Source organism: Mauremys reevesii, linkage group 11 (genome assembly GCF_016161935.1).
Source record: "Mauremys reevesii isolate NIE-2019 linkage group 11, ASM1616193v1, whole genome shotgun sequence".
In the NCBI taxonomy this organism is placed as follows: domain Eukaryota; kingdom Metazoa; phylum Chordata; order Testudines; family Geoemydidae; genus Mauremys; species Mauremys reevesii.
The window spans coordinates 35,370,381-35,393,801 of record NC_052633.1 but is presented as its reverse complement, the minus strand read 5'-3'; the positions used below and the strand labels follow the sequence as shown (position 1 = coordinate 35,393,801).

The following is a 23,421-nucleotide window of genomic DNA, read 5'->3' as shown; positions in this document are numbered from 1 at the left end:
CCACTCAGGTCCAAAAGAGTCAATACTGGCGCAAGAGGTGGGATCTAGTTTTCAAGGAGAGAAATTATGAGCTAGAACTTTTCTTCTCAATTTGTAACCCACAGAGGCCCAAAGGGGAGAGTTGGATTGTCCCAGTTCATGTGATATAAAAGCCCACTATCTTTCAGGGAAAAACTCCCAGGGAGGCTTATCTGGCTCAGTTCAACATCAAAACCTAAATGAATGGCTGGGAAGAGATAGGGGGGATGGATTAGAAGCCAACATCAATGGTCCAGCTCTGATATTTACCCCCAGAAAAGAGAGAAAGTTATCCAGACCTGGTAGAAGCTCTTGACATGTGTGGGACCAGCAATCAATTTGAGCTGGCCAAGGCTCTAGCTAAGGGCTAGAAGGACAGGGAAAAAAGAGACTTCATCTGAATTGGCAGAGGACCTGCAGACCAGGGGTGGCTCTAGGAATTTGGCCGCCCCAAGCACGGCGGCATGCCGCGGGGGGTGCGCTGGCAGTCGCCGGTCCTGCAGCTCCGGGGGACCTCTTGCAGACGTGCCTGCGGAGGGTCCGCTGGTCCCGTGCCTCTGGTGGAGCATCCGCAGGCATTCCTGTGGGAGGTCCACCGGAGCCGTGGGACCAGCGGACCCTCCGCAGTCATGCCTGCGGGAGGTCCACCGGAGCCGCTCGTCCCGCGGCTCCGGTGGACCTCCCGCAGGCATGACTACGGAAGGTCCGCCGGAGCCGCCTGCCGCCCTCCCGGCAAAATGCTGCCCCAAGCGCGCGCTTGGCGCGCTGGGGTCTGGAGCCGGCCCTGCTGCAGACACTTGTGTAACTGGCATATCCAGATACCAATGAGGGCAGGGTACATTGGCAATGAACCAATTTGTAAATGCTCAGCCAGACTTGTGTTTTCAAATAAAGATCAGTGACGGAGACCAAAGACACTATGGGAAACTATGGAATCTGCCACAGAACTTGAATCTTTCCATGCAGTAGTGTACCAGAAGAGGAAGAAGCCACTAGTGAGGAAGATGAGTTGATTGGCATGAATCCTTCAAGTACAGATCTGTATTGAAGATGTATGATAGGACATTTTTGAACTATTAGAAAAAGCGATGAATTCAGTTTGTAAAACAAGGGAAATCAGCAATAATTAAAAAATTAAGGGAAGCAATTCAGTTAAATGGTACTGCTGGAACTGTGAAAAAATTGATAACAGAAAGGAGGATTATTATAAATATAAGGCTGGCCAGGACAGAGTATCACAATTCCCTAGTGAAAGCCCCTCTCCCAGTTTGGGAAGTGAGGGGAATCTAAGCAGAAGGGACAAAGTGTGGAGGTGCAAGAATCATCTCTACGGTTTCAGATCTGGGCCATAAAACAACAGTAATGAGAATTTGGCAATTGAATATGTAATAGGATCTGTGAAATGTGTGGGAATAGTGGACACTGGCTCAAACACAAGTTGTTAAACCAGACATGCTAAAAAGGCTAAGGAATAAATAGGGGATCCAAAATCGAACCATCTAAGGAGAAGCAAAGAGAACTTCTACTGGGTGAAATGCAGGCAGGATATAGAAAATTAGTGCAGGAAATATGATGCTTGTGTGGCAAAGAAGGGTCCCTCTAAGACTGGGAGAGCCCATATGTGGCAGCATCTCATTGAGGCACCAAATGAGTGCATTACTGTTGATTTGCTTAGGCCTCTGCCTGAGAGAGAGACTGGCAATCAATATTTGCTGGTAGCTATGGACTGTTTCACATAATGGTCTGAAGCTTACCCAATAAGAAACCAAGTGATTGTGACAGTAGCAAAGATTTTAGTGAATGAATTCTTCACCAGAGTTGTGATTCCAGGTGTTTATTGGCTTTATCTGAGGAGAACTTGGAAGGGATTTGAAGGAAGTTGGGTTAAGGACTAACTTTTTTCCATTGGCTTGTCTACATTATTCAAGTTGCAAATGGGTATCAACAGGTGTTGCTGAAATGGCATTGAACATGCTTTATCTTTATCTATACTTACAGCTAAACTGTATCTAACATCAGTTCAGTGGCACTCATTACTGACTTCCATTGTCAGCAAGCTCCCAGCAATTTCCAATGCTGAAGATATTTATTTCTACTGACTGTAAACCAGCAATTGTGTATTCCTAATATTTTCTGTTCACTTTTTAATAGTTAAAGGCAAATTTCAACTATGGGATTTTCCTGTTCGAGGAATATTTTTTCTGCTTTAAATCCTTAGCATTATAACTCTTTTAAGGAAGTATCTTCACTCCCACTCCTTGATTACATTTCCTAAAAGAAGATGAAAAGTTTGGAGAGGATTCACTATAGAAAAGTTAATATCAGCTGACCATACCATTGTATCAAAAGGGATTAATACTGTAATGTGAAGAGCAAGTTCTCTCTTGCCTTCCTACAAGAGCACAAAACCAGGCAAAATAACTCAGCCACACAAATATGCCAATGTGTATTACTAATTAATAGTTGTAATTTAAACTAAATATTTCTGAATTATTATATGTCCTTTAAACTTTCATTCTTATACATGCTGGGTGAGTTTAGAAGGATGCTCTCGTCTCTTAGGAGGGGGTGCAGTGGCTGTGCTGTAAGGATGAATGAGATATAGCAGTCACTCCATGCACTGGGAGGGATTAAGTTAGCAGAGGTATCTAGTCTCCAAAATTTGGCCAGGCTCTACAATAACTTAGTATGAGTGCTGGCAGTAAAAGTTTAAAATGTTCTGGTAACATGACTAAGAAGATTTAGGCCCTCTTTGAATATTAGATTATTTTTGATGGTGCTATTTTGTTTCTGTGTTACACACATGTAACCCAGTTATGATTCCCTTTTATATATACCTGCCCCTCTACTTGACACCACCAACCCAAAGCTGCTGTGACCTATTCTTCTTCTCTAACTGGCCCCAAAGCCCTGAAACTAGGCTAGGTTCAGAAGCTAGTTGTTTTGAATATATTGGTACTGGGTAACTTCTTCTCTTCTACAAGGAGCTATTATTGTGTAAAAATAAGTAGCACTAATTGATGTTAAAATACTACTAGTAGTAGTCATTATTATGTATTCAGACTATCATAACTATACAGATTAGAATTAATTAGGAATAGGCAAGGCCAGGGCCAAACAAGAAAATAGAGTTATATACATGTATTGCTATGTTTAGGAACAGCTAAGAGCAATAATTGATACTGAATTTCTCTCAATCTTCTAAAGTCCACTAAATTGTGGATTATATTGCAGGTACCTGAATGTATTCAGCAGGAGGAACCCAGGTGCCTGCACTGAATGTAAGGAAGAATGAGACAAGGGATAAAAACACCAGGTGGTGCTGAGATGGTTTAGGAGGCTCTAATCCAGTGGTGGGCAAACTACGGCCCGCTGGGCACATCTGGCCCACCAGCCAATTTAATCTGGTCCTTGAGCTCCAGCTGCTGGGGAGCAGGGTCTGAGGCTTGTCCCACTCCTGCACTCCAGCCGGGGAGTGGGGTTGGCCGTTGGGGGCTGCTTTGCACATGCATGCTGCAGCTCCGCACAGCTCCTGGAAGCAGCAGCATGTCCCTCCTCTGGCGCCTATCTTTAGGGGCAGCCAGCGGGCTCTGTGCGCTTCCCCTGCCCCAAGCGCTGCCCTTGCAGCTCCCAGTGGCCAGGAACTGTGGCCAATGAGAGCTGCAGGGGTGGCACCTGTGGACAAGGCAGCGCACAGACACACCTGGCTGCACCTCCATGTAGGAGCCGGAGAGAGGCATGCCGCTGCTTCCAGGAGCTGCTTAAGGTAAGCAACACCTGGAGCCTGCATCCCTAAGCCCCTCCCATGCCCCAACACCTTGCCCCAGCCCTGATCCCCCTCCCACCCTCCAATCCCAGCCTGGAGCACCCTCCTGCACCCCAAACCCCTCATCCCCAGCCCCACTCCAGAGCCCTCACCCCCCCATACCCCAACCTCCTGCCCCAGCCTGGAGCCCCCTCCAGCAACCTGAACTCATTTCTGGCCCCACCCCAGAGCCCACACCCCCGCCAGAGCCCTACTGACCCCAACCCCAATTTCATGAGCATTCATGTCCTGCCATACACTTTCCATACCCAGATGGCCTTTGGGTCAAAAAGTTTGCTCACCCCTGCTCCAATCCCTGGCAGTGGTGTTCAGAATGGTAGGATGGCAGTGTTCAAACTCTTGAGTCAGGCTCCCTAATTCATGCGATTGGTTTATAAAATCTGAGATTTGAAAACCATAATCCATTCCAGGGCTTTTTATTTACCTTTCAGTTTTCAATAGGATGACCAGATGGCCCAATTTTATAGGGACCATCCTTATTTTTGTTTTTCTTTCTTATATCGGTTCCTATCCCCCCCCCCCATCCCAATTTTTCACATTTGCTGTCTGGTCACCCTAGTTTTCGAGCCTGTAGGCAGGGGTGCTAGAACTATTTGTATAGTGGGGGTTGCTGAGAGCCACTGAAACAAACCATAAATCCTGTATATGATGGAAACCACTTCAAGCTGCACCCCAGTTCCAGCCCCTATGCCTGTAGGGCACAGTCAGCTCATGTTTTCAAACCCATCTTCCGAACCCCAGGGGCAGACCTGTACCAGTGCTTTTCCAAGGTGACAGCTTAAGTTTATCCTCTCCTCCCAGGAGTGCAGACGCCGGGGCTGCTGGACAACCACCACCCATCCCACAGTTTGTGCACAGGGTGAGAGCGGGCTGGACCGAGAGGGGTGCAGCCTCTGTTGACAGGGCGGAGGGTTCAGAACCAGGAGGCTCCCCTCCACCCCTGCAGCTGAGCGCCTTGAGCAGGTTTCCTTCGCCGGGCGGAGGCTCAGCTCTCCTGCTGGGCCCGGGCTCCGCACGGCAAGGAGCGGGCTCGGCAGCGAGAGGCCGCCGCCGCCCTGGATCGGGGCGGGATGCGGGGGGCGGGGCCCTGCCGCCGCACAGGTGCGAGGGGCGGGGCCTTGTCTCCGCCGGTGGGTGGGCTGGGAAAGCGGTGCATGCCGGGAGTGCATATAAGCGCTCGCAGCGCTTCCCCCAGCCCCCGCCGGTGACCTCTCACCCGGCGGCGCAACGCGGAAGTGCGATGGCGGCGGCGGGAGGCGGCCCGGGGTCCCAGCCCGCTGCCCAGCGGAGGCTGCGTATCCTCTCTGGCCACCTGCAGCGCTCGCCGGCGAGCCGGGCGCCCGAGCCTGAGCGGCTCCTCTCCCCGAGCCAGTGCGGGGCGGGGGGCGCAGCTGAGCGGCCGGTCGCGTCCACCATCCCTAAGAAACGGTGAGTGGGGCGGGGCCCACAGGGAGCTGGGGCGGGGCGCCTCTTGGCAGGCAGGTGAGGGCTGGCGGCGGTGGTGGTGGCCCTGGGGAGCGGTGCCCATGTCGGGGGCCCGCTGGGGCAGTTACTGTTGGCCCGGCCCTGGGCATTGAGGAGCCCCCTGTAGAGGGGTGGCGGGGGGTACTGGGTATCCCTGTTTGTCGCCCGTCTGGAGATGGAGGCTGCATGCGAGGGGCAGTGGGTAAACGCCGAGGTATTTGGAGAATTCATGTGTTCACTTGAATTGGTGAAGGAGTTAATTAGGGTGGCCCTGGGCGGGAGGGGGCGTCGGGCAGGGGCGAGAGGAGCCCCATCGTTCGGGAGGAAGTTTGGAATGAATGAATGAAGGAGCCATAAGGGGTTTTCCTGCCTGCTGGGGCCATGGGCTGCAGGAAATCAAAGGGCCTAATTTTCTCTCTCTTATCTCTGTTCAGCTAGTAAGTGGAATACTTACGTAGTTATTCAGTGAAGAATCTGAGTGTGTTTATTAAATTGGCAAAGGAGCAGATTCTTGATTAATGCTGGTAAAACATTTAAATCTGCTGGAAAGTGCAATGTGTGTGGAAAAACTTAGGACTAGTCTACACTAGAAATGCTACAATGGCAAAGCTGCACTGATGCCTCATATAAGAACATAAGAATGGCCCTACTGGGTCAGACCAAAGGTCCGTCTAGCCCAATATCCTGTTTTCTGACAGTGGCCAGTGCCAGGTGCCCCAGAGGGAATGAACAGAACAGGTAATGATCAAGTGATCCATTCCCTGTCTCTCATTCCCAGCTTCTGGCAAGTGGAGGCTAGGGACACTATCACTATTATAGTCTTGGCCGTCACAATATCCTCTGGCAAAGAGTTCCACAGGTTGTCTGCTGAAGAGAGCTCCCCCATCAGTGTAATGAAACCACCTCTTCTGCTGTCATAGCGCTGTCCATGCCAATGCGTAGGTCAGTGTAACTTCTGTAGCTCAGGGAGGTGGCTTAGTCACATCCTTGTGTGACATAAGTTATATGGACATAAGTGGTAGTGTGTACAAGAGTCAGTTTTGTTTCTTCCTATGGGTTTTTCACTGTCCAGTTCTGAGTTATTTGAAGTTTCTACCTGATGTAGATACTAAAGAAGAAACTTGTTTGTATATACTGGGCACTAAACTATGGACTTCTGAAGTTAATAGTTTTGCTTTTGACTCTTTTTGCCATGAGGCTGAAGTTGGTTCTTTATGTGTGGTTTTGAGTTCTTTATTTCAAGAACAACTTAAAAAAATAGTGTAAGGTTACCTTTTTCCAAAAAACTTCACTATCATGTGACTAAATTGTTATAGTAGTATTGGGTGGAGGCATTTCAATTTTTGAATGGTCAGTGAATGATATATGAAAAGGTGCAATTCAGTACTTTGGTGTAACAGTCAAAATACAGCTGGTCTTCTTTCAACTTTCCACCATGAATTTCAATAAATGTCATGGAAGAGATGTGATGGAGGCAGAGGACTAGATTTGATTGGTGTTATGACCTAGTCCACTGGGTTGCAATGCCAATCAAACTTGGCCCTCTGCCCCTCTATCTACGCAGAGCTGGACGTGCCAAACCTGAGTTCTGCTGCAACCATGTGGGTGAGGCTGCAACACCTGGAGGGGAAAGGAGCTGCCAGTGTGGTGGTCACGGACTTTATTCAAATTCATAATTACTTTGACCTCTGCACCAAAATGGTAGCCTTAGTCACTACAGTTGCATAGTTGACATAATCCATTGCACTTGTTTACTTTGACTCTGAAATTGTAAGTTAAGTTGCTGTTTATGAAATTTTAATTGAGCAGTTGTCACTGTTGGTGCTGATCATTGGTGTTGCCTACATTTAAGCGTTCCTAAGGACTTGTGTATAAGACCCTCATAGACTTCAAGGCTAGAAGGGACCATCGTGATCACCTAGTCTGACTTCCTGCACGTTGCCTCACCCACCCCTTCTAGTAATAGACCTGTAGCTTCTGGCTGAGTTATTGAAGTCCTCAAACCATGATTTAAAGACTTCAAGTTACAGAGAATTCACCATTTACTCTAGTTTAAATGAGCAAGTGACCCATGTCTCATGCTGCAGAGGAAGGCAAACTCCCCAGGGTCTATGCCAATCTGACTTGGGGGGGAAAATTCCTTTCTGACTCCAAATATGGTGATCAGTTGAACCCTAAATGTGTTGGCAAGATCCACCAGCCAGGCCCCTGTAAAAGAATTCTCTGTAGTAACTCAAAGCCATTCCCATCTAGTGCCCCGTCTCTGACCATTGGGGATTTTTGCTATTAGCAGTTGCAGGTTGCCTACAATGGTAAGAGGCCCATCTCATCATACTATCTCCTCCATAAATGTTTCAAGACTGAGCTTGATACAAGTTAGTTTTTTTGCCTCCACTGCTCCCATAGGAAGATTATTCCAGAAATTCACTCTTCTGATGGTTAGAAACCTTCATCTAATTTCAAGCCTACACTTGTTGATGACTAGTTGATATCTATTTGTGCTTGTGTCAAATTGACATTGGTAGGCCAGAAATCTTGGTGCAAGTTTTATCTGGCCCTGCTAATGAATTCTGAAATACTTTGTCATCCCACTGTGATATGAATACTGTGGTGCTGGCAGACCAAGTGCCAGTCCATGCCAAGACCCGTAGCCCTCACTGAACATTGATAAATGCTTAGCTGGAAACCAGTTTGGCTCACCTGTGTTAGTATTGTTAACATACTTATTAGTTATAAGTAAGGCTGCGAATCTGCCACAGAAGTCACGGATTCCGTGACCACTATGACTTCTGCAGCAGCTGGTGTTGGCTCAGGCTGCCCGAGCTGGGTGGCCACAGGGCCAGCAGCAGCAGTTTGGGCATGTGAGGGGGGACTTAGGGGCAGGAGTTTGGGGAGTGTGTGTGTGTGGGGGTGCTCCCTGGCTCCCACTGGCATGGCCCCCCTGCAGCTTCTAGTTGGTGGAGGGATGGGGGGTCTCTGTGCTGCCTGTACCCGCAGGCCTTGCCCCCACAGCTCCCACTGGCTGTGGTTCCTGGCCAATAGGAGCTGTGGCTTGTGGCGGAAGCAGTGGAGCCCCTGCCTCTGCTGTCTAGGAGCTGCAGGATTCAGAGTCACTAGGAAGCCCTTGCCAGTCCCACCAAACCTCCCTCACCCAGCACCAGCAGGGGGCCTGGGTGCTTCATGGGCCCACAGGCAGTTGCCATGCTTTCTACCCCCAACGCTGGCCCTGGCTTTTATATGAAGAAAAACAGTTGTTGTGGCACAGGTTTTTATAGCCTATTGGGGAGGGGTGACCTCAGAAAAAAGACTGAACTCCGGTGTAAAGGATCATCTCTCACAAAGGCAGGCTTACCTGGGTGGCAAGATAGACTAGAGTGCCCAAGGGTACAGTTTGTGACTCCAGTTTAAGGCTGTTATAGTGCTTTAGGAGTTCACTCTTGTTACTTGGTGAAATTTAATTGTAGAACACCTAACCAGTTTGGGGTTCATGTCCTGTTTCTCGACAGTCTGCCCTGAGGTTAGCACTCAGGGTCATGAGACACTACGGACAGCTTGACAAATACATCCTTCTTTCCAGATACAGAACAGATATTATTTGAACACTCTTGCTTTCCTGCATCATTAATGCTTTTACCATTTTAATGTACCAATGTGTTTATATTCTTGCTAGGATTTCTTTTGTTCCTAATAGATGTTAAAACTACATCTGATTGTCCTTAGCCCTGCTAGTCATGGATTTTTCCATATCTTTAGATTCCCTTATGAATTTTCTACACTTCATAACTTCTAATTTGTTGTCTGCTATCTATTTCCCCTATTTTCCATATGTTGCTTTTTCTGTATGTTTTTCCCCAATCTGTTCAACTCATCATTTTCTTCAACTTTGGGAAATAGCCCTTTGAAGCACCAAGTGTATATACTATTGGTTGGAACTGTCTTCTCTTTGCCCATATTCAGTGTAATCACGTCATGGTCACTGAACAACCGTGGTTGTCCAGTCCGATGCTTTAGTCATCATAAAGAGGTACAAAATAGTTACCTCATGGTGTGTGCAATAATACTTGTTATAAAACTATCTACAACTTTTAGAAGCTAATGATTTATAACTGGCTGCATGCGACCTCCAATGTACGTGTCCCAAATTGAAGACTCCATACCAGCATTTTCTTTCCACACATTATAGGCAGTTACATTACTCCTTAATTATTTGGTTTTCTGGTTTGATTTGGTCATCTGTAACAGATCCCCACCAGCACTTCATCGTGGCTTTAACACAGTAATACACGCATTCAAGATTCCCATGGTTGAGTTACCAGTAACTCACAAGCTATTAAGTGTGTGACAGTAGATAAAACAGGATTGCATCAAAGAAACATTTGAATCTATTACTATGTTTTCCTAGCTGGAACAACCTGCAAGTTTGTTCTGAGTTTTTGGCTGATTTAGGTTTGGTCAAAAAGGGTAATAATACGAAGTGCTGTTCAGCTCTAATCCCTTGTTATCAAGGAGGAATTAATGACTCACATTTCAAATACTGATTCTGTGCAAAGACCCAAGGGTTCCAGCCACCTGGCCCTGACTAATGCACAAACAGACCTGTCTCACCTGACCTGTTCATGGGCCCACAGCCCAGTTGCATCTCCTCACAAACAAAAGACAGGTCAAACATTGCTCTCACCAAATCCCTCTAACTCCAAGTACAAGATCCACAGCTTCACCCTCTGAAACTCGTTTGTCACTCTTGCTGTGTTAAACAATGGGTGTGTGTTTTTTGGGGGGGACAAAGGTTGGTGATATGGGCCACACCTTTTCCCAAAGAGTTTCAGGTCAGGAAATGACAAGTCATTACTTCAGAACAAGCTAACTGTCCCAGGGATGGGTCAGTTGGGGTACCCTGAGGAGTATTTTGTCACTTATAGTCAGGCTAAACCTATTTGCCTATTCAAGTGTCATTTACAAAATAAGAGTGGTTTGTGGGGCCTGACTTACGGCAGGATCCTGCTCAGGAATAAAATTCTGGGACATTTCTGAAGTAGCTGAGACAAGTTTAATAGTCTCAGGGACATCTGACCAAAAAAAGTATTTTGTCACTTAGAGCTATCAAAGCCCAGTTCCTTATTTGAAAAAAAATATGAAATACATTATTAATCAAATACCTTATGGGGAAACTTCTAAAAAATCGTGCATTGATTTTTTTAATTGTTCTTTGAATAAGGAATTGGAAGTCACAAATAATAAACTGGTACCATGAACAAGGAACAAAATTCAGCCTAGTTTTTTGCCAGTATTTTGTTTAAAAACTTTCTTGTTTGATGTAGTGTTTTAAAATAGAGTAAAAATGACAGTATTGTTAGGTAGAGTAGAAAGGGAGGAAAAAATCTTTCAATTACCTACAACAAATCCTAATTTTCGCTTTCATTTTTCAGTATTTTTCTATGTAGTATAATTAGAACAGTGTGATGCAAGTTGATGTGACTTACCACCTTAAGAAAATGAACAAGTTATAGAAGTAAATTACACCTTATAACCCTGGATTTCATACTCTTTTGCTGTAAGCGTATGTGGTACTATTGTATATGCAGAATATATATTTTGATTCTTAGGTGTGTACTGTTCAATACTGGGCGATATAAGATGGGGTATCTGAGGAGACCCAGTTTCTATTACTGAGCTGTTCCTGGGGTTAGGCAAGTAGGGTAGGAAGAAATTAATATCTCTTAGCAATTGTTTTTAGCCAATTTTAGGATGTATATTAAAAGGAGCCCTTCCCAGTCTTACACTAAAGGTGAGCCTCTCTGTGATTTGAGAGCAGGGGAAAATGGACTTCTGGCAAGGATGCAAGTGACTTTGAGTCTTTTTTTGGGGTTGGGAGATGAGTGTGACAGTCTCTTTGGCCAGACATACAGAATTAGTAGTAATTTCATGTTTTTATTACAGTAGCGTTTAGAGGCCAATTAGATCAGGGGCTCTTTGCGTTAGATGTAGAAATATATAGTAAGTTACAGTCTTTCAAAGAACTTACACGTAGCTGAAGTTGGGTAACTTAGATTGACACCCCCCGGATAGTGTAGACCAGCCCTCAGTCGGAGAGCACTTAAGTCAATGACCCTCCTATTGGTCCTTTGCCACCTGATTTTAAAATTTCAGTCCAGCATGGAGCTAACTGGACAACAGAGAAGGTAAAAAAAGAAGTCCACATCCAAAATGGAGTTTGCAGTCTGATAAAGTACAGAATTCATAAGTTCTACAGACTGATTTCTTCCCTCCCTGCCCCCAGGATATAGTCAGTTGCATTTAGTCAAGAGAAATGCTGGAATTCTCAGGCAGAAAAGGGCAGGGATTGAATTGGGCCAGCTTGTGATAGGCCAGTATTCAGCAAGCCAGAACTTCCCACCTTGTATTTCAGAATCTAATATTTAATTAAAAACGATTCATTATCCCTTGTAGTTGCCAAGTTTACACTGGAGTCGCATTTTGAAGGTTAACTGGTACAGTGACATATCTGCAGACTCAGTGAGAGTGGAGACACTGGATGACTGGTGTCGACCATAAGTCCTCCAGCAGCTGTCCCACAATACCCCATTCCTGGTGACAGTGCCTGTTCTGGTCGCAATTTTAAACTCTGTGGCCCAGGGGCCACAGAGGCCAGAAGCCACCCCACCCTTAAAACCCTCCCACATGTTTTTCAAAACGCCTTTTCTTGATTGCCCACTTGGCAAGCACACCAACTAGTTCACCCTTGTTGTGTACAACTGCCCAGGCTCTACATACAGAGGTACTACATACTTCCTGCCTACTCCAGGCAGAGCTGCATTTGATCTCCTGAGCCTATGGGGAGAAGAGGCTGCAAGCACAGCTACGAACAAACCACGGAAGCATGGACATCTAAGAGCAGATTGCACGGAGGATGCAGGCAAAGTGGTATGATAGGCATCAGCAATAGTGCCGCATGGAAGCGAAGGAACTTCTCCAGGGATACTACAAGGCCAGGGGCGCAACAATAGATCTGGTACTGAACCTCATTCTTGCTGCTTCTGCAAGGAACTGAATGCTATACTTGGCAGAGACCGCACCAGGACCACTTTTGATACCTTGGAGGAGCCTGAGACCAAGACCTCTGCCATGAACAGCAAGGAGGGGGGAGGGAAGAGGCATCAAGGGACTCAACAAGCCAGGACCTATTTGAGACGTCTCCAGAGTCTAGCCTGTCCTGCCAGGCAAGTGCAGATGAGCCTGATGAAAGGGAAGGGACTTTGGGTAAGTGTGTGCATGCATTTCTGCTCCATTTTTAAATTTAAAGATGGAACCCATCCCATCCCAAGTTAACAAGACATAAGTATCTTTTTTTCATTTTTTTAATCATATGGGGAGAGGTAGAAGTACAACAAACAGAGGCAGAGTTGGCATCTCCTTTTCATTCACTGTTAGAAGTGTTGGGGGATGCTGCTTCATGTGCATAGACATGTCCCTATTCTCCTCCTGAGATCTTGATGAAACTTTCATTGAGATACTCTGCAATCCTCTCCCAAATGCTGTTGGGGATGGCTGCCTTACTTCTTCCTCCACGGTGGGACACTTTCCCATGCCACTTTCCAATGAGTTTGGTTGGCACATGCAATAAACAGGCTATATGGGGGGCAGCTTCAGGATGCCAGTAGCAGCAAATAGGGATTGAAACTTTAAAGCCTGGTGCAACAGAAAATTGTTCCCCTGCTTGCTCATGGTGGGCTTTACTCACCATGATGGGCTGGCGAGTGGTGGTGTGCTGAAGTCCTCTGAAGCTGAAATGTCAATAAGCCTTTTTTATGAAGTGTCTATGGGAATAAGGGAAGGGAGTTTTGGAAATTTTCCTTTTCCCCTGTGACTGTAAGTCCAATGATGCATCTGTTTTTTATCAGCACCTTCTGGCATGCCAGCCTTGAGGATGTTGTCTCCATGCCTGTGGAATGCCTGACCCTGATGAGGAAGACGAGGACTAGGGTTGACATATTGTGTGAGATCCTGCAAGTGAGTGCTGGATTGGACCACGAACAAAGGGCTTGGAGGGCCTATATGGCTGACAGCATGGTGAAAGATAGAGGACAGGAAAAAGGCCCAAGGATCTCAGCCAGACAAGAGAAGGAAATAAACCAGGATATAATAGGTCTTCTCAAGCAGAAAATCCAAATGCTGCAGACTCTGGTTGACCTACAGGTCCAAAAACCCCAGACTCTTCAACCTTCGCTGTCCTTGGAGAATTACATGGTTGCTTCTTCTGACACCCGCAACATACCATGTGTAGCATCATGGGATGCTTCATTACCTCTGCCACTCCATGCCAGGGGATAGCAAGGAAAATTGCAGCTTTTCACACACTGACCTGTGAGAACCATGGTTGGTGTATGTGTAGTCACAATGAACTACATTTGTGTACTCAAATGAGCATAAATGTTTATTTCCTTTCTAATTTTAAAGCTTTACCCCTGTTAAGTAATGTTAAAAATTTGTATGACATTGATTTTTCTGCACCATTTTTCCACCTCCCCCCCACCCTTCCCAATAAAGTTCTATTTCTGGAGGAACAAATCATCTTTATTAGTTCACAACAACTACTGGAGAATGCATAGCTGTAGTCAAAGCAAACAATACTTGTTAATGCAAGTGCAGCGTAATTGATAAGTTCAGGAAAACACCCTGTGCTATATTAAAACATTCAACATGCACTGCTCAGTTCAACTGTGGATGATTGTTAGTGTTTTTTCAAAGCCTCCCTTAACCACATACATCCATGTTGGGCTCTTGTAATACCTCTTGTGTCTGGCTGTTCAAAATCAGCAGACAGCCGCTCCAGCTCTGCTCCCCTCTTCCCCCCTGCCAGTGGCAGCTTTTCCCCCTTTGCCTCACAGATGTTATGCAGTACACAACAGGTAGCGGTAACCATTGGGATATTTTTTCTCACTGAGAGTCAGTCTAGTGAGTAAACATGCCAGTCTGCCAAAAGCACATTCAACAGTCATTCTGCACTTGAGCCAGTAGATGAAACTTTCCTTAGTGCTGTTGAGGTGGTAAGTGTACCTCTTAATAAGCCAAGCAGGGGTAGTGGATGTGCCCCAACCTTTTTAATCTGAGCAAATTCTCCAAGCACTTTAGACAAACTCACTGCTAAAGATAAAACATTACAGAAATAACTTATTTTAGTTAATTTTTAAGTTAGTAGGCATAAAGGTCAGAGTTGGTTACATAAGAAATAAAAAGTAAACACATTCTAAATCCTCAACTTTAGCAGGTTAAGCAAGATTTTGCATGCAGAAATCAGTTCATACTAACTAGAAAATCTAATTAGGACCATCCCTTCTTCCCAGTTCAAGGAGGCTTCCCCTTGTCTTCAAAATGATCTTTCATCTAGGTGTTGAGACAGAGGAGGAGAGAGGCAAAGTAGTGATGTCATTACCCTCCCCCATTTTATACTCCCAGGTGCTGGAAAGATCCTTGCTCTTTCATGGGGTTTAGACAGCCCCCATTTTGTATATAGTCTGTCAGGAGTCTTCTGGTGGAGAGGGGGCACTAGGAGAGTGGATTCTCCTTAATGAGCCATCAATACATGGCTGGCTCTTACTGATGTAAATCTGTTTTGGAGATGTTAGTTGCTCCTTTGTCACTGAAAGGCTAGCTGTGGGTGTCTCCCAGAATTTCAACATATTTCAGTAACAAGCAGCTTATCTTCAAATACAATGGTAATACATATAATTTAACAGGATAGTAAAGGTCAACAGATCATGACTTCTCAAATAATAGCTCACAAGGCATACTTTGTACAAAACATATAATCCTACAACAGCAGTGAATATGTGGGTACGAGGTGTCATTTTGAAATAGTGTCACAATGTCCCTTAACAGAGTGTAAGGGCTAGTAATTTTTTTACAATGAATATTTATGCTGCAGAATCTGAATATGCCTACAGGCTGCATAAATACATCAGATGGGTCCAGTATTTGACATAACTGGCTTTGGAGGTAATTTTTTTCTTTAAAGTCTGGTTGCAGCAGGCAAAGGACCTGCAGAAGGAAGGGAAGAAGGAGAGAAACCAAACACATGCAAACATTACTCTGTCCTCCGTACAACACTTCCCTCTACAAGTGAGGCTTTAACAAATCAGTCCTGTTAAAGATTCCTATGGTGGCTGTTCTTCCTCAAATTCCAAATGCGTGTTGATTCATCATCAGCCTCAATCTCTTCTTCCAGAAGCTGGCTCACTTCCTCAGAGGCCTCGGCAGCGGATGCATGTTTCAAATGGAGACTCTTGTCCTGGGTTGTCTTCCCAATGCTCTTGACCAGGAAGTGAGTGCTATGAGAGTCTGAATATGCATTCTAGTCCTGTGCCCAGGTCAAGTTCTGAGGTCTAGGCTTTGACATTGCTGGTGTCTAGGGGCTGAAATATTCAGGTTGTGTGTCTGTTGATTTACTGCTTGTGTCTAAAATCTGCTTAAATCTTGCTACACACAATTGTTCAATACCTTTTTTATGATTCATCAAAATTCTTCTCATGTGCTTTACTCACATTACCAGAATGATGCATTGTGGCCTAGTCCTTGTAATCACTGTATTAAACTGTCTTCTCCTTGACAATGTTGTAGTTCTTATTAGAAATTCTTGATATATTTTGAGTGTGTGGTGCACATAATGTCCATGTTAGGCAACCACTGACAAATTGATATGTACCCGGTATTCCCCATAACTGAGTTGAAAACAGTGGCTAGCAACTGCTGTGGTAGAGTGGTGCTTAGAAGCACTACAGGAGCTCAGCTATACCCTTGTGTTGCTTGTAAGTTCTGCAGAAACTCTGCCATGTGAAGGTAAGGAGATATTTTTGCTGTGGAGCTGAGCTCTGCAGAATAAGGGGAGCCAGTCAAGAGTTTCATAGTTGGCTCCTTCCCCGTAAGTGCACTGATGTTTTTTTGAGGTAAGACAAATATTTTCACTAGTGACACATTGGAGGATTTTTTAAGGGTTCCTTGGGTTCTGAAATAACTGGTTTTCTAGGTGTTTTGTCCGTAACCTGGATTTAGAATGATGTATATTTTTGCTGTTCACAAGTGGATTTTTTTGTTTGTTACTGGCTTCTGTTTGCACATGTGTAATATATGCTAGCTCACCCTTAAAGAGAGCAGTAAAGTTTGTGTGAACAAAATCGCCTTTTGTATCCGTATCTGATGACTGTGTGATATACGGAGTGTAACAAGTAATATGGCTTTGTTTTTGTTCTGGAAAGGATATTGTCACAGCCCTGATTGAGCTCCTCCTCCTAGATATTCATCAGCCTGCTGTATCTGGGTCCCACATGCTGGACTCATGCTCTTAAGCTTCCTGAGTCTGAGCAAAGTCCAGTTTCTGGCTCTGTCTCCAGAGAGACTCTCTAGGTTGTTTCTTTCTAACACCCTTTTTTAAGAGCTGAGACTCAGTGGCACAACTACCTAGACCGGTCCCAGCTCCCCTAACTCTCCAGTTGCTTATACGCTCTTAAAGTGCAGACCTTGTGTTCCAGGTCAGTGTCCTGAGTGATCACTTCGGTCCCTCCACTGCTGGGTGAGTGCAGGCCACACTTGCTCTGCCACCCAGCTACCCTGGGGGAAGAATCTGCCCCTCCCCTCTGGGGTCAGATAAAATGCAATAGCCCCAAATTATTGAAAAATAAAATGAAAAATTGTGGGTTTTTTTTTAAAAAAAAAAACTCATGGCTCTCTAATTGTATTATAAAGATGCATTTAATCAGTGTTCATTCTGGGGTTTTCTAATTTTTGGGTGTAAATGCTAACATTTTGAGGACTAGTTAGGTGTTAGAAAATCAATCTTAAATGCCTAAAATATTGGAAATTAAGTAAATTTTGCTGATATGCCAAGAATCCCTTTGAAAGTATACTTAATGTGAGTTTAATAACTAATAAATTACACATTTATGCTTTTGGGAGGACTGTTTTTGCTTTAGTCTTGTGTGCAGTGTTTCTTCAGGATACAATCTACTTTGAAAACCTTATTGATGTTGTAATACACTTGCTTAGATTAAGCCGTGGATAAATTTACAATGAAGAAAGTTAGCTGACTTAACACTGGCATTCTTCTCTTGATATGCAGCTTGGTGATAGTGGAATAAGCAGTGAAGGAATTCCAATCATGTTTCAGCTTATTCACTGAGCCATAGTCCTTTTTGGAAGTTACTTACCCCATTTTACAGGTAGAAAAGTTAGTACTTCAAGTGTTGAGATTTAATCAATTTGTATAGTGTAGAAAATGTGAAGTGCTATATAACCATTTATATTGGAAGTTTGTAATACTGATTACTATGAGAATTGATGTGCATGCTTTTGTGATGGGGCAGTGGGGGGAGGAGTAATGTTTCTTTTTGGAAAATAAGAATTTTTTTCTTGCTTAAGAATATTTTGTATCTAGTTTCCTGAGCTGTACTCTTAAATCTTTAACCTAAGAGAATTGAAAATCATAATTCAGAAAGCTATAGTTCTTGTGATTGAAAATTGGTAAATCTGTTCTCCATAAAGCTGTGGAAGTTGGTTTCTTAAGGTTTTATACTGCTGCCCATTATTCTAGTACCTGAGTAAGATTTTAAGACCTAAAACCTGTTGGTGACTCCAGACTGATGCAGTGTAACTACACCTAAAATAATCTTGTTACTCTACCAGTAAAAGTATACTTCACCTTGATAACTGCTCAATACATTTTGATGTCCATTTTATTTGTGGATTATCAGATTTTTTTTTTAATTTACTTGTACCAAGCAAATGAACCAGAAGCATAAGTCACTTCTGTTTTACTCTAAAAATATATATGGCACCCTCCTAAGAAAAGCTCACATTTCTTAATAAAGGGCTATGAAGTTGTTTTTACTGTGATGGTGGAATAATGCCACCTTGTGGGCATGTCTTGCAGTTTTTAGACACCATTTTCTCTTGTAACATTTCTTGGTGACTCTACTGCATTCTGTGCTATAATCCGAATGGCTGCCATCATTTGATAGCAGGTAGGTCCATGGGGAGAGAAGAAAACGTTTGTTTTTTTCTTATTGTTCAGCAAGATACAAAAATATAGTCTTTGACTTTGAAAGAAATGCCAGTTCCAACAGAGATGCCAACTCTCCCTAATTTTCCATAATTCTGATTTTTACATGCAATTACAAAATTACTAATTCAGGTTTAAATCTACTAATTTTGTGCGTGCATGCAAGCACATGCAGTCTGTCTTGCCACCACTTGGGTCCGATGAATACAGCAAATAATGGCACAGATATGGGGGCGTTCTTCTCCATCGCTTCTATGGCATATGTCCAGACTGCTCAGTGAGGGCTTGATAGGAGATAAGCCACAGCAATTTTGAATGGGTTGGGCAGTGCTGCTGGAGTCAGTGCCCAAGCCACAGGCTGCATGTTGTATTTAGAGCACAGCATACAGCCTGTGACTTGGGCAGTGAATCCAGCAGCACTCCAAACCCCACTAACAATTGCCGTGGCTTGACTCCGCTAGACTTTCACTGGGAATTCGGTGGTGGAGGAGGAGGAGGCAGCTGTGGTGATGGAGGAAGGCGGGGGGAATGCAGCATAGGTGGGAGAAGAGGAGGATCATCCTGGGAAGGATGTCCAGGCCTCGGACTGGCCAAGGTAATTAAGGGTCCAAGGTGACATAGGAGGGCAGATTTCCTAGGGCCAGTCTTCTCCATCTCCCAGTTTCGAGGTGGGGATCAAGGGCATAATGGGCAGGGGAGAGCCCAAGCCCTCTCCCCTTGAACATAGATGAGAGGGGAAGAAAAGGCTTTTGTTTCTGGGGGAAGAGGCAGAAGGTCCAAGCAAATGCTCTTAATTCCTCAGGATTTTTTTTCATAAACATCCCTAAGTATTGGAATACGTTTGGCATCTGACTGCAGAATATAGCTTTTAAAACCTTGAATTTTATTATCATGTCAATGAAAGTAAAATATTTAAAATTACTTAGGACCCTATTTACCATCCTGTTTTCACAACTCTAGTTCCTGTTGTCAGTGTTGCTGTAGTAACTTGTTTTCTTTCCAGATGTTTTCTCTTCGGGAATATCCTTATACATCTCCAAGAGCAAGCTATCTCTTGTACTCAGAATTTCATATATTCAGAATTTCATCTGCACTGAAGAGCAGAATGCTTTTTAAAAAATACACAGGATTCACACCAGAACATGGCTGGCAGCACCTTTTTGGCACTGTGCAGGACGGAAGGGATGGGAACTGCTTCCAGCCGCAGGGGACGAGAAACAGGGGAAGGGATGACCTGGCCTGTGTCTTTGCAGAGCTCATCCCTTCCTGCCCTCACCATGTTGAAAGGCAGCTAAAACCTCCAGGCTGCTGCTGGCCACTGACATAACCCGTCCACCTCCTGTCCCCTAGCTACACTGCGCACAGAAAGGGGTTAAGCCCTAAGGACTCAGTGTGCACCATGGCCCAGGGAACCTGCCTGCAGGGTCTTCAGGGGCCACAGAGCCTGGCCAGTGAGGTGGCTCAGTGGGAGAGGGTGCCTAGGGGCACAGCAGCTCTGCGCTCCCTGGGAGCAGGACCCAGAGCTGTGGAGGAGGGGGCAGGTGAAGAGGGTGCTTAAGCCCCTGCCCGGGTGTTGCTGTGGAGCCTGCACATTTGGGGTGGGAACAGGCTGGAAATTGCACCCCCCCCAAGCTGGCATGCAGTGGGGCCTGTGCAGATGGAATGGCGGGGAGCGGCTGGCCTTGCAGGCTGCAGCTTTGCCCGCCACGAGTCTTGCACCCCACCCCCCCTCCAATTGTCTGTCTGTCACTGGATCACCCACTCACCATGGGTGGGTGGCCGGTTGGCGAGCAGGGATCTAGCCAGCAGCAGGACCTGCTGGTACTAATGCGGGGGAGGGAAAGCAGAAAATATGGGACAATTTGCCCATTTTTAAGAAAAATTCGGGACACCTGCTGGAGGCCTTAAATAGAGATGTCCTGTTTTTTAACGGGACAGTCGATCATCCTACCTATATGTAACTTGTACTACAGTACCTGGGTATTATGAAGACAGTAGCTGCAGATCAAGTTAAGGCTGCATTGAGATTTTTTTTCCTCTTAAAGAGGCTCTATATCTGCTTTACATATTTGTGTCCAAAAACCTTTTAACCTGAAGTTAAGGTGATGGGTGATCAGTATGACCTTGTGCTATTCATACCCTTGCAGAAAATGAGAGTTTAATTCCCAAAAGTTAAACTTTGGTAAATCAGGAGATTCACAGACTTTTAAGGAGATGCTTCCCTCATAATCTTAATTCTATCCCCTTTGATTCCTGCCCTAAGAAGTCCTTCAGGTAGATCACAGTACCATATGTTCCTCAGTCTCTGCCAACCAATAGTAAATAGATCAGTGGTGCTGTATAGAGGCCAGTGAGGATCTGAAGGTCTGTATGAATAGGAGTGCTGAATTGGAGTTTTGGTGGGCATAGAGAACATGGAGGATTTGGTTAGGGAAAGGTAAAATATTGTCATAGTTCCAATTTCTATTGCCATCCACATGGGAGGGGAAAGGAGGCAGAGTTAGATAGTGTAGATTTGATGGCTGGGAAATGTCAACTCTCTATATCCCAGTTTTCCAATTTTCAGTACCAGAAATTAAATTCTCATGTTCTGGAAGAAGCAAAGGGCAATTCTGAGAGCCTACAATCTTAACTTCTCCTTCAAGGTTTTGTCTCTGAGCTTCTCTTGTTTGAGAAGCTTGGGGTAGCAAAGGGACCAGGTTGAGGGCCAACTCAGGAAGTCATGCTTGTAGTATGCAGAATTTTCATGAGCTCTGTTCTCAGCTCTGTCTGTGGCATGCAGAGCTCTCTGCTTCTCCCATCAAGCATTAAGAACAATCTTGGGGAGTTTCCTACGGGGAGACAGGAGGCTGGGATTGCAGGCTCCCACTTTCCTGCTGCTGAGGAGGATCACAACTGCATTCTGAAAACTGGTCCCTGGGCTTTTGTAGCCTCCTAACACACGAGTTCTGTCTCCTGATGTCTTCCCTAAGCAAGATATGGTAATACAGAATGAGAGATCCTCAGAAACTGAAGAGTATGCAATGAGTTTCTTCCCGATCAGTCCCTCCACTCTCTGTGCCTGTGGCATGCAGTAGGTTTTCCTGTGCTTAACTCACGTTGGTCTGAGTAATGAGTGGGCCACAGGAAATCCTCAATCAGGGTGGGTGGCATGAGATTGTGAGCTTCCTTTCTGCCTGCTCTTGCCATAACAAGAAGTTCAGGTACAATCTATAAATATTTTACAGCAAGCATAACACTGGCCCCAGGCCTGCTACTTCCCCAAACATCTCTTATATCTCTTCCTTCTGGTTCTCTTTTCCCCTTCCAGCAAGGTGTGAATGGATGTTGATTTTTCTACCCGCCCCCTTTTCCTAAGTCTCAAAGCTTCTCAGCACCCAATCAGCCAGAATTGGCCCAAGTTCTTTGCTAACCAAAATAGATTGTTTAGGCCCTTGTAGAGGCCAGATACCCTGCAACTGGGGAGACAGGCATTTTTTTAAACAATTAAGTAACTTGGGAGGTAACACAGTCACTATAGAACCAGTGTCTGAGACACAGGCCATTCAATTAGCCGTAAGACCATCCATCTGCCTAATCTTCCAAGAGGTTGGAGGAGCTACCTCAAAACTGCATTTTAAGCAATCTACCCAACATAACACAAATCTGCAGTCTGAATCTTGAACAGAACTAAGTCTTCTGCATCCCTAGTCAACCACTATGCTAATGAGATGATCTTTTGCCCTACACACAGTGGATGGGTTCCTTTCCGGCTTTGGCCAAAAACTCCATCCTGAATCTGAGAAACCTTCTTGATGACAGTTGTGAAACTGATATATTCTCATGAAAATTTTTGGTTTTGGGTAATTGGATTTTCTGCCAAAAATAATTTAACTGGAAAATTCCTGTCCTGCTCTAATCACTACACTGGTGTCGTGCCTGATTTCATTTGGCATGTGACTTTTGAAAGAAAGGCTTGTTTCTCAAAAGGCAACATGGCTCAGTGAATGAAACTTGAACCTGCCTAACCAGAAACCTGGATTCTAATCCCTGATTTGCCTGATTTTGACGTCATGCAACCACTGTTATTTAGGGTTTGTCTACATTACCCGGTAGATCGATAGGCAGCGTTCGATCCAGCGGGGGGTCGATTATCGTATCTAGACTAGATGTGATAAATCGATCGCCGAGAATTGAGACCTCATTTGGAGTATTGTGTGCAGTTTTTCTCATGTGTTAAGAAGGATGAATTCAAACTAGAACAGGTACAAAGAAGGGCCACTAGAATGATCCGAGATACTCTCCTGTTGACTCTGGTACTCCACCAGGGCGAGAGGCACAGGTGGAGTCAACGGGAGAGTGTCAGCCGTCAACTTACCACAGTGAAGACACCATGGTAAGTAGAGCTAAGTATGTCGACTTCAGCAACATTATTCACATAGCTGAAGTTGCATAACTTTGATAGATTTTCTTCCTCCCGCTCCCCCCAGTGTAGACCAGGCCTTAGCTACAAACTTTTAGGACCTGTCAGGTGTACGTGAATATTAACAAGAGATAGCAAAGGGAGGAGACTTGCACTCTTGGTCTTTGGGCTTGCAGATCTTTGTTCACTAGGCTACAACATATCGTACAGGGACACTGTCTTAGGGTAAGTCTATACTTACCTGCCGGGTCGACGCGTCACGGAGTTCGAACTCCGAACGCGCTCCTGTCGACTCCGGAACTCCTCCACTCCGAACAGCGGTGGCGGAGTCGACAGGGGAGCCGCGGACTTCAATCCCGCGGCGTCTGGACGGGTGAGTACTTGAACTAAGGTAGTTCGAGTTCAGCTACGCTATTCGCGTAGCTGAACTTGCGTACCTTAGTTCGACACCCCCCCCCCCCCCCTTAGTGTAGACCAGGCCTTAGTGTGGTGCACAGGTTTGGCCTGGCGGATGGCTGTTTAGTGCATGGTGCACACGTGAGCTAGTACCGGCTGAATGGTGCAGAGTAGCCAGAGCATATCAGTAAATTTGCCCTTTAAAATTAAAATTGAAAAATAACTAAGGTTGACTAGTTGAAGATATGTAGTATCACTAGGTAGAAT

General features: G+C 45.2%; 1 protein-coding gene across 1 annotated transcript in view; it reads left to right on the top strand.

The window, feature by feature from the left end:
- The first annotated feature begins 5,053 nt into the window (after positions 1-5,053).
- AGPS (alkylglycerone phosphate synthase) overlaps positions 5,054-23,421 on the top strand; it is a 132,474-nt gene continuing 114,106 nt past the window's right edge. Inside the window, exon 1 of the mRNA XM_039494569.1 lies at positions 5,054-5,272. Within this exon, the coding sequence (XP_039350503.1) occupies positions 5,085-5,272 (188 nt within the window). The 5' untranslated portion in view covers positions 5,054-5,084. The remainder of the gene's footprint in view (positions 5,273-23,421) is intronic.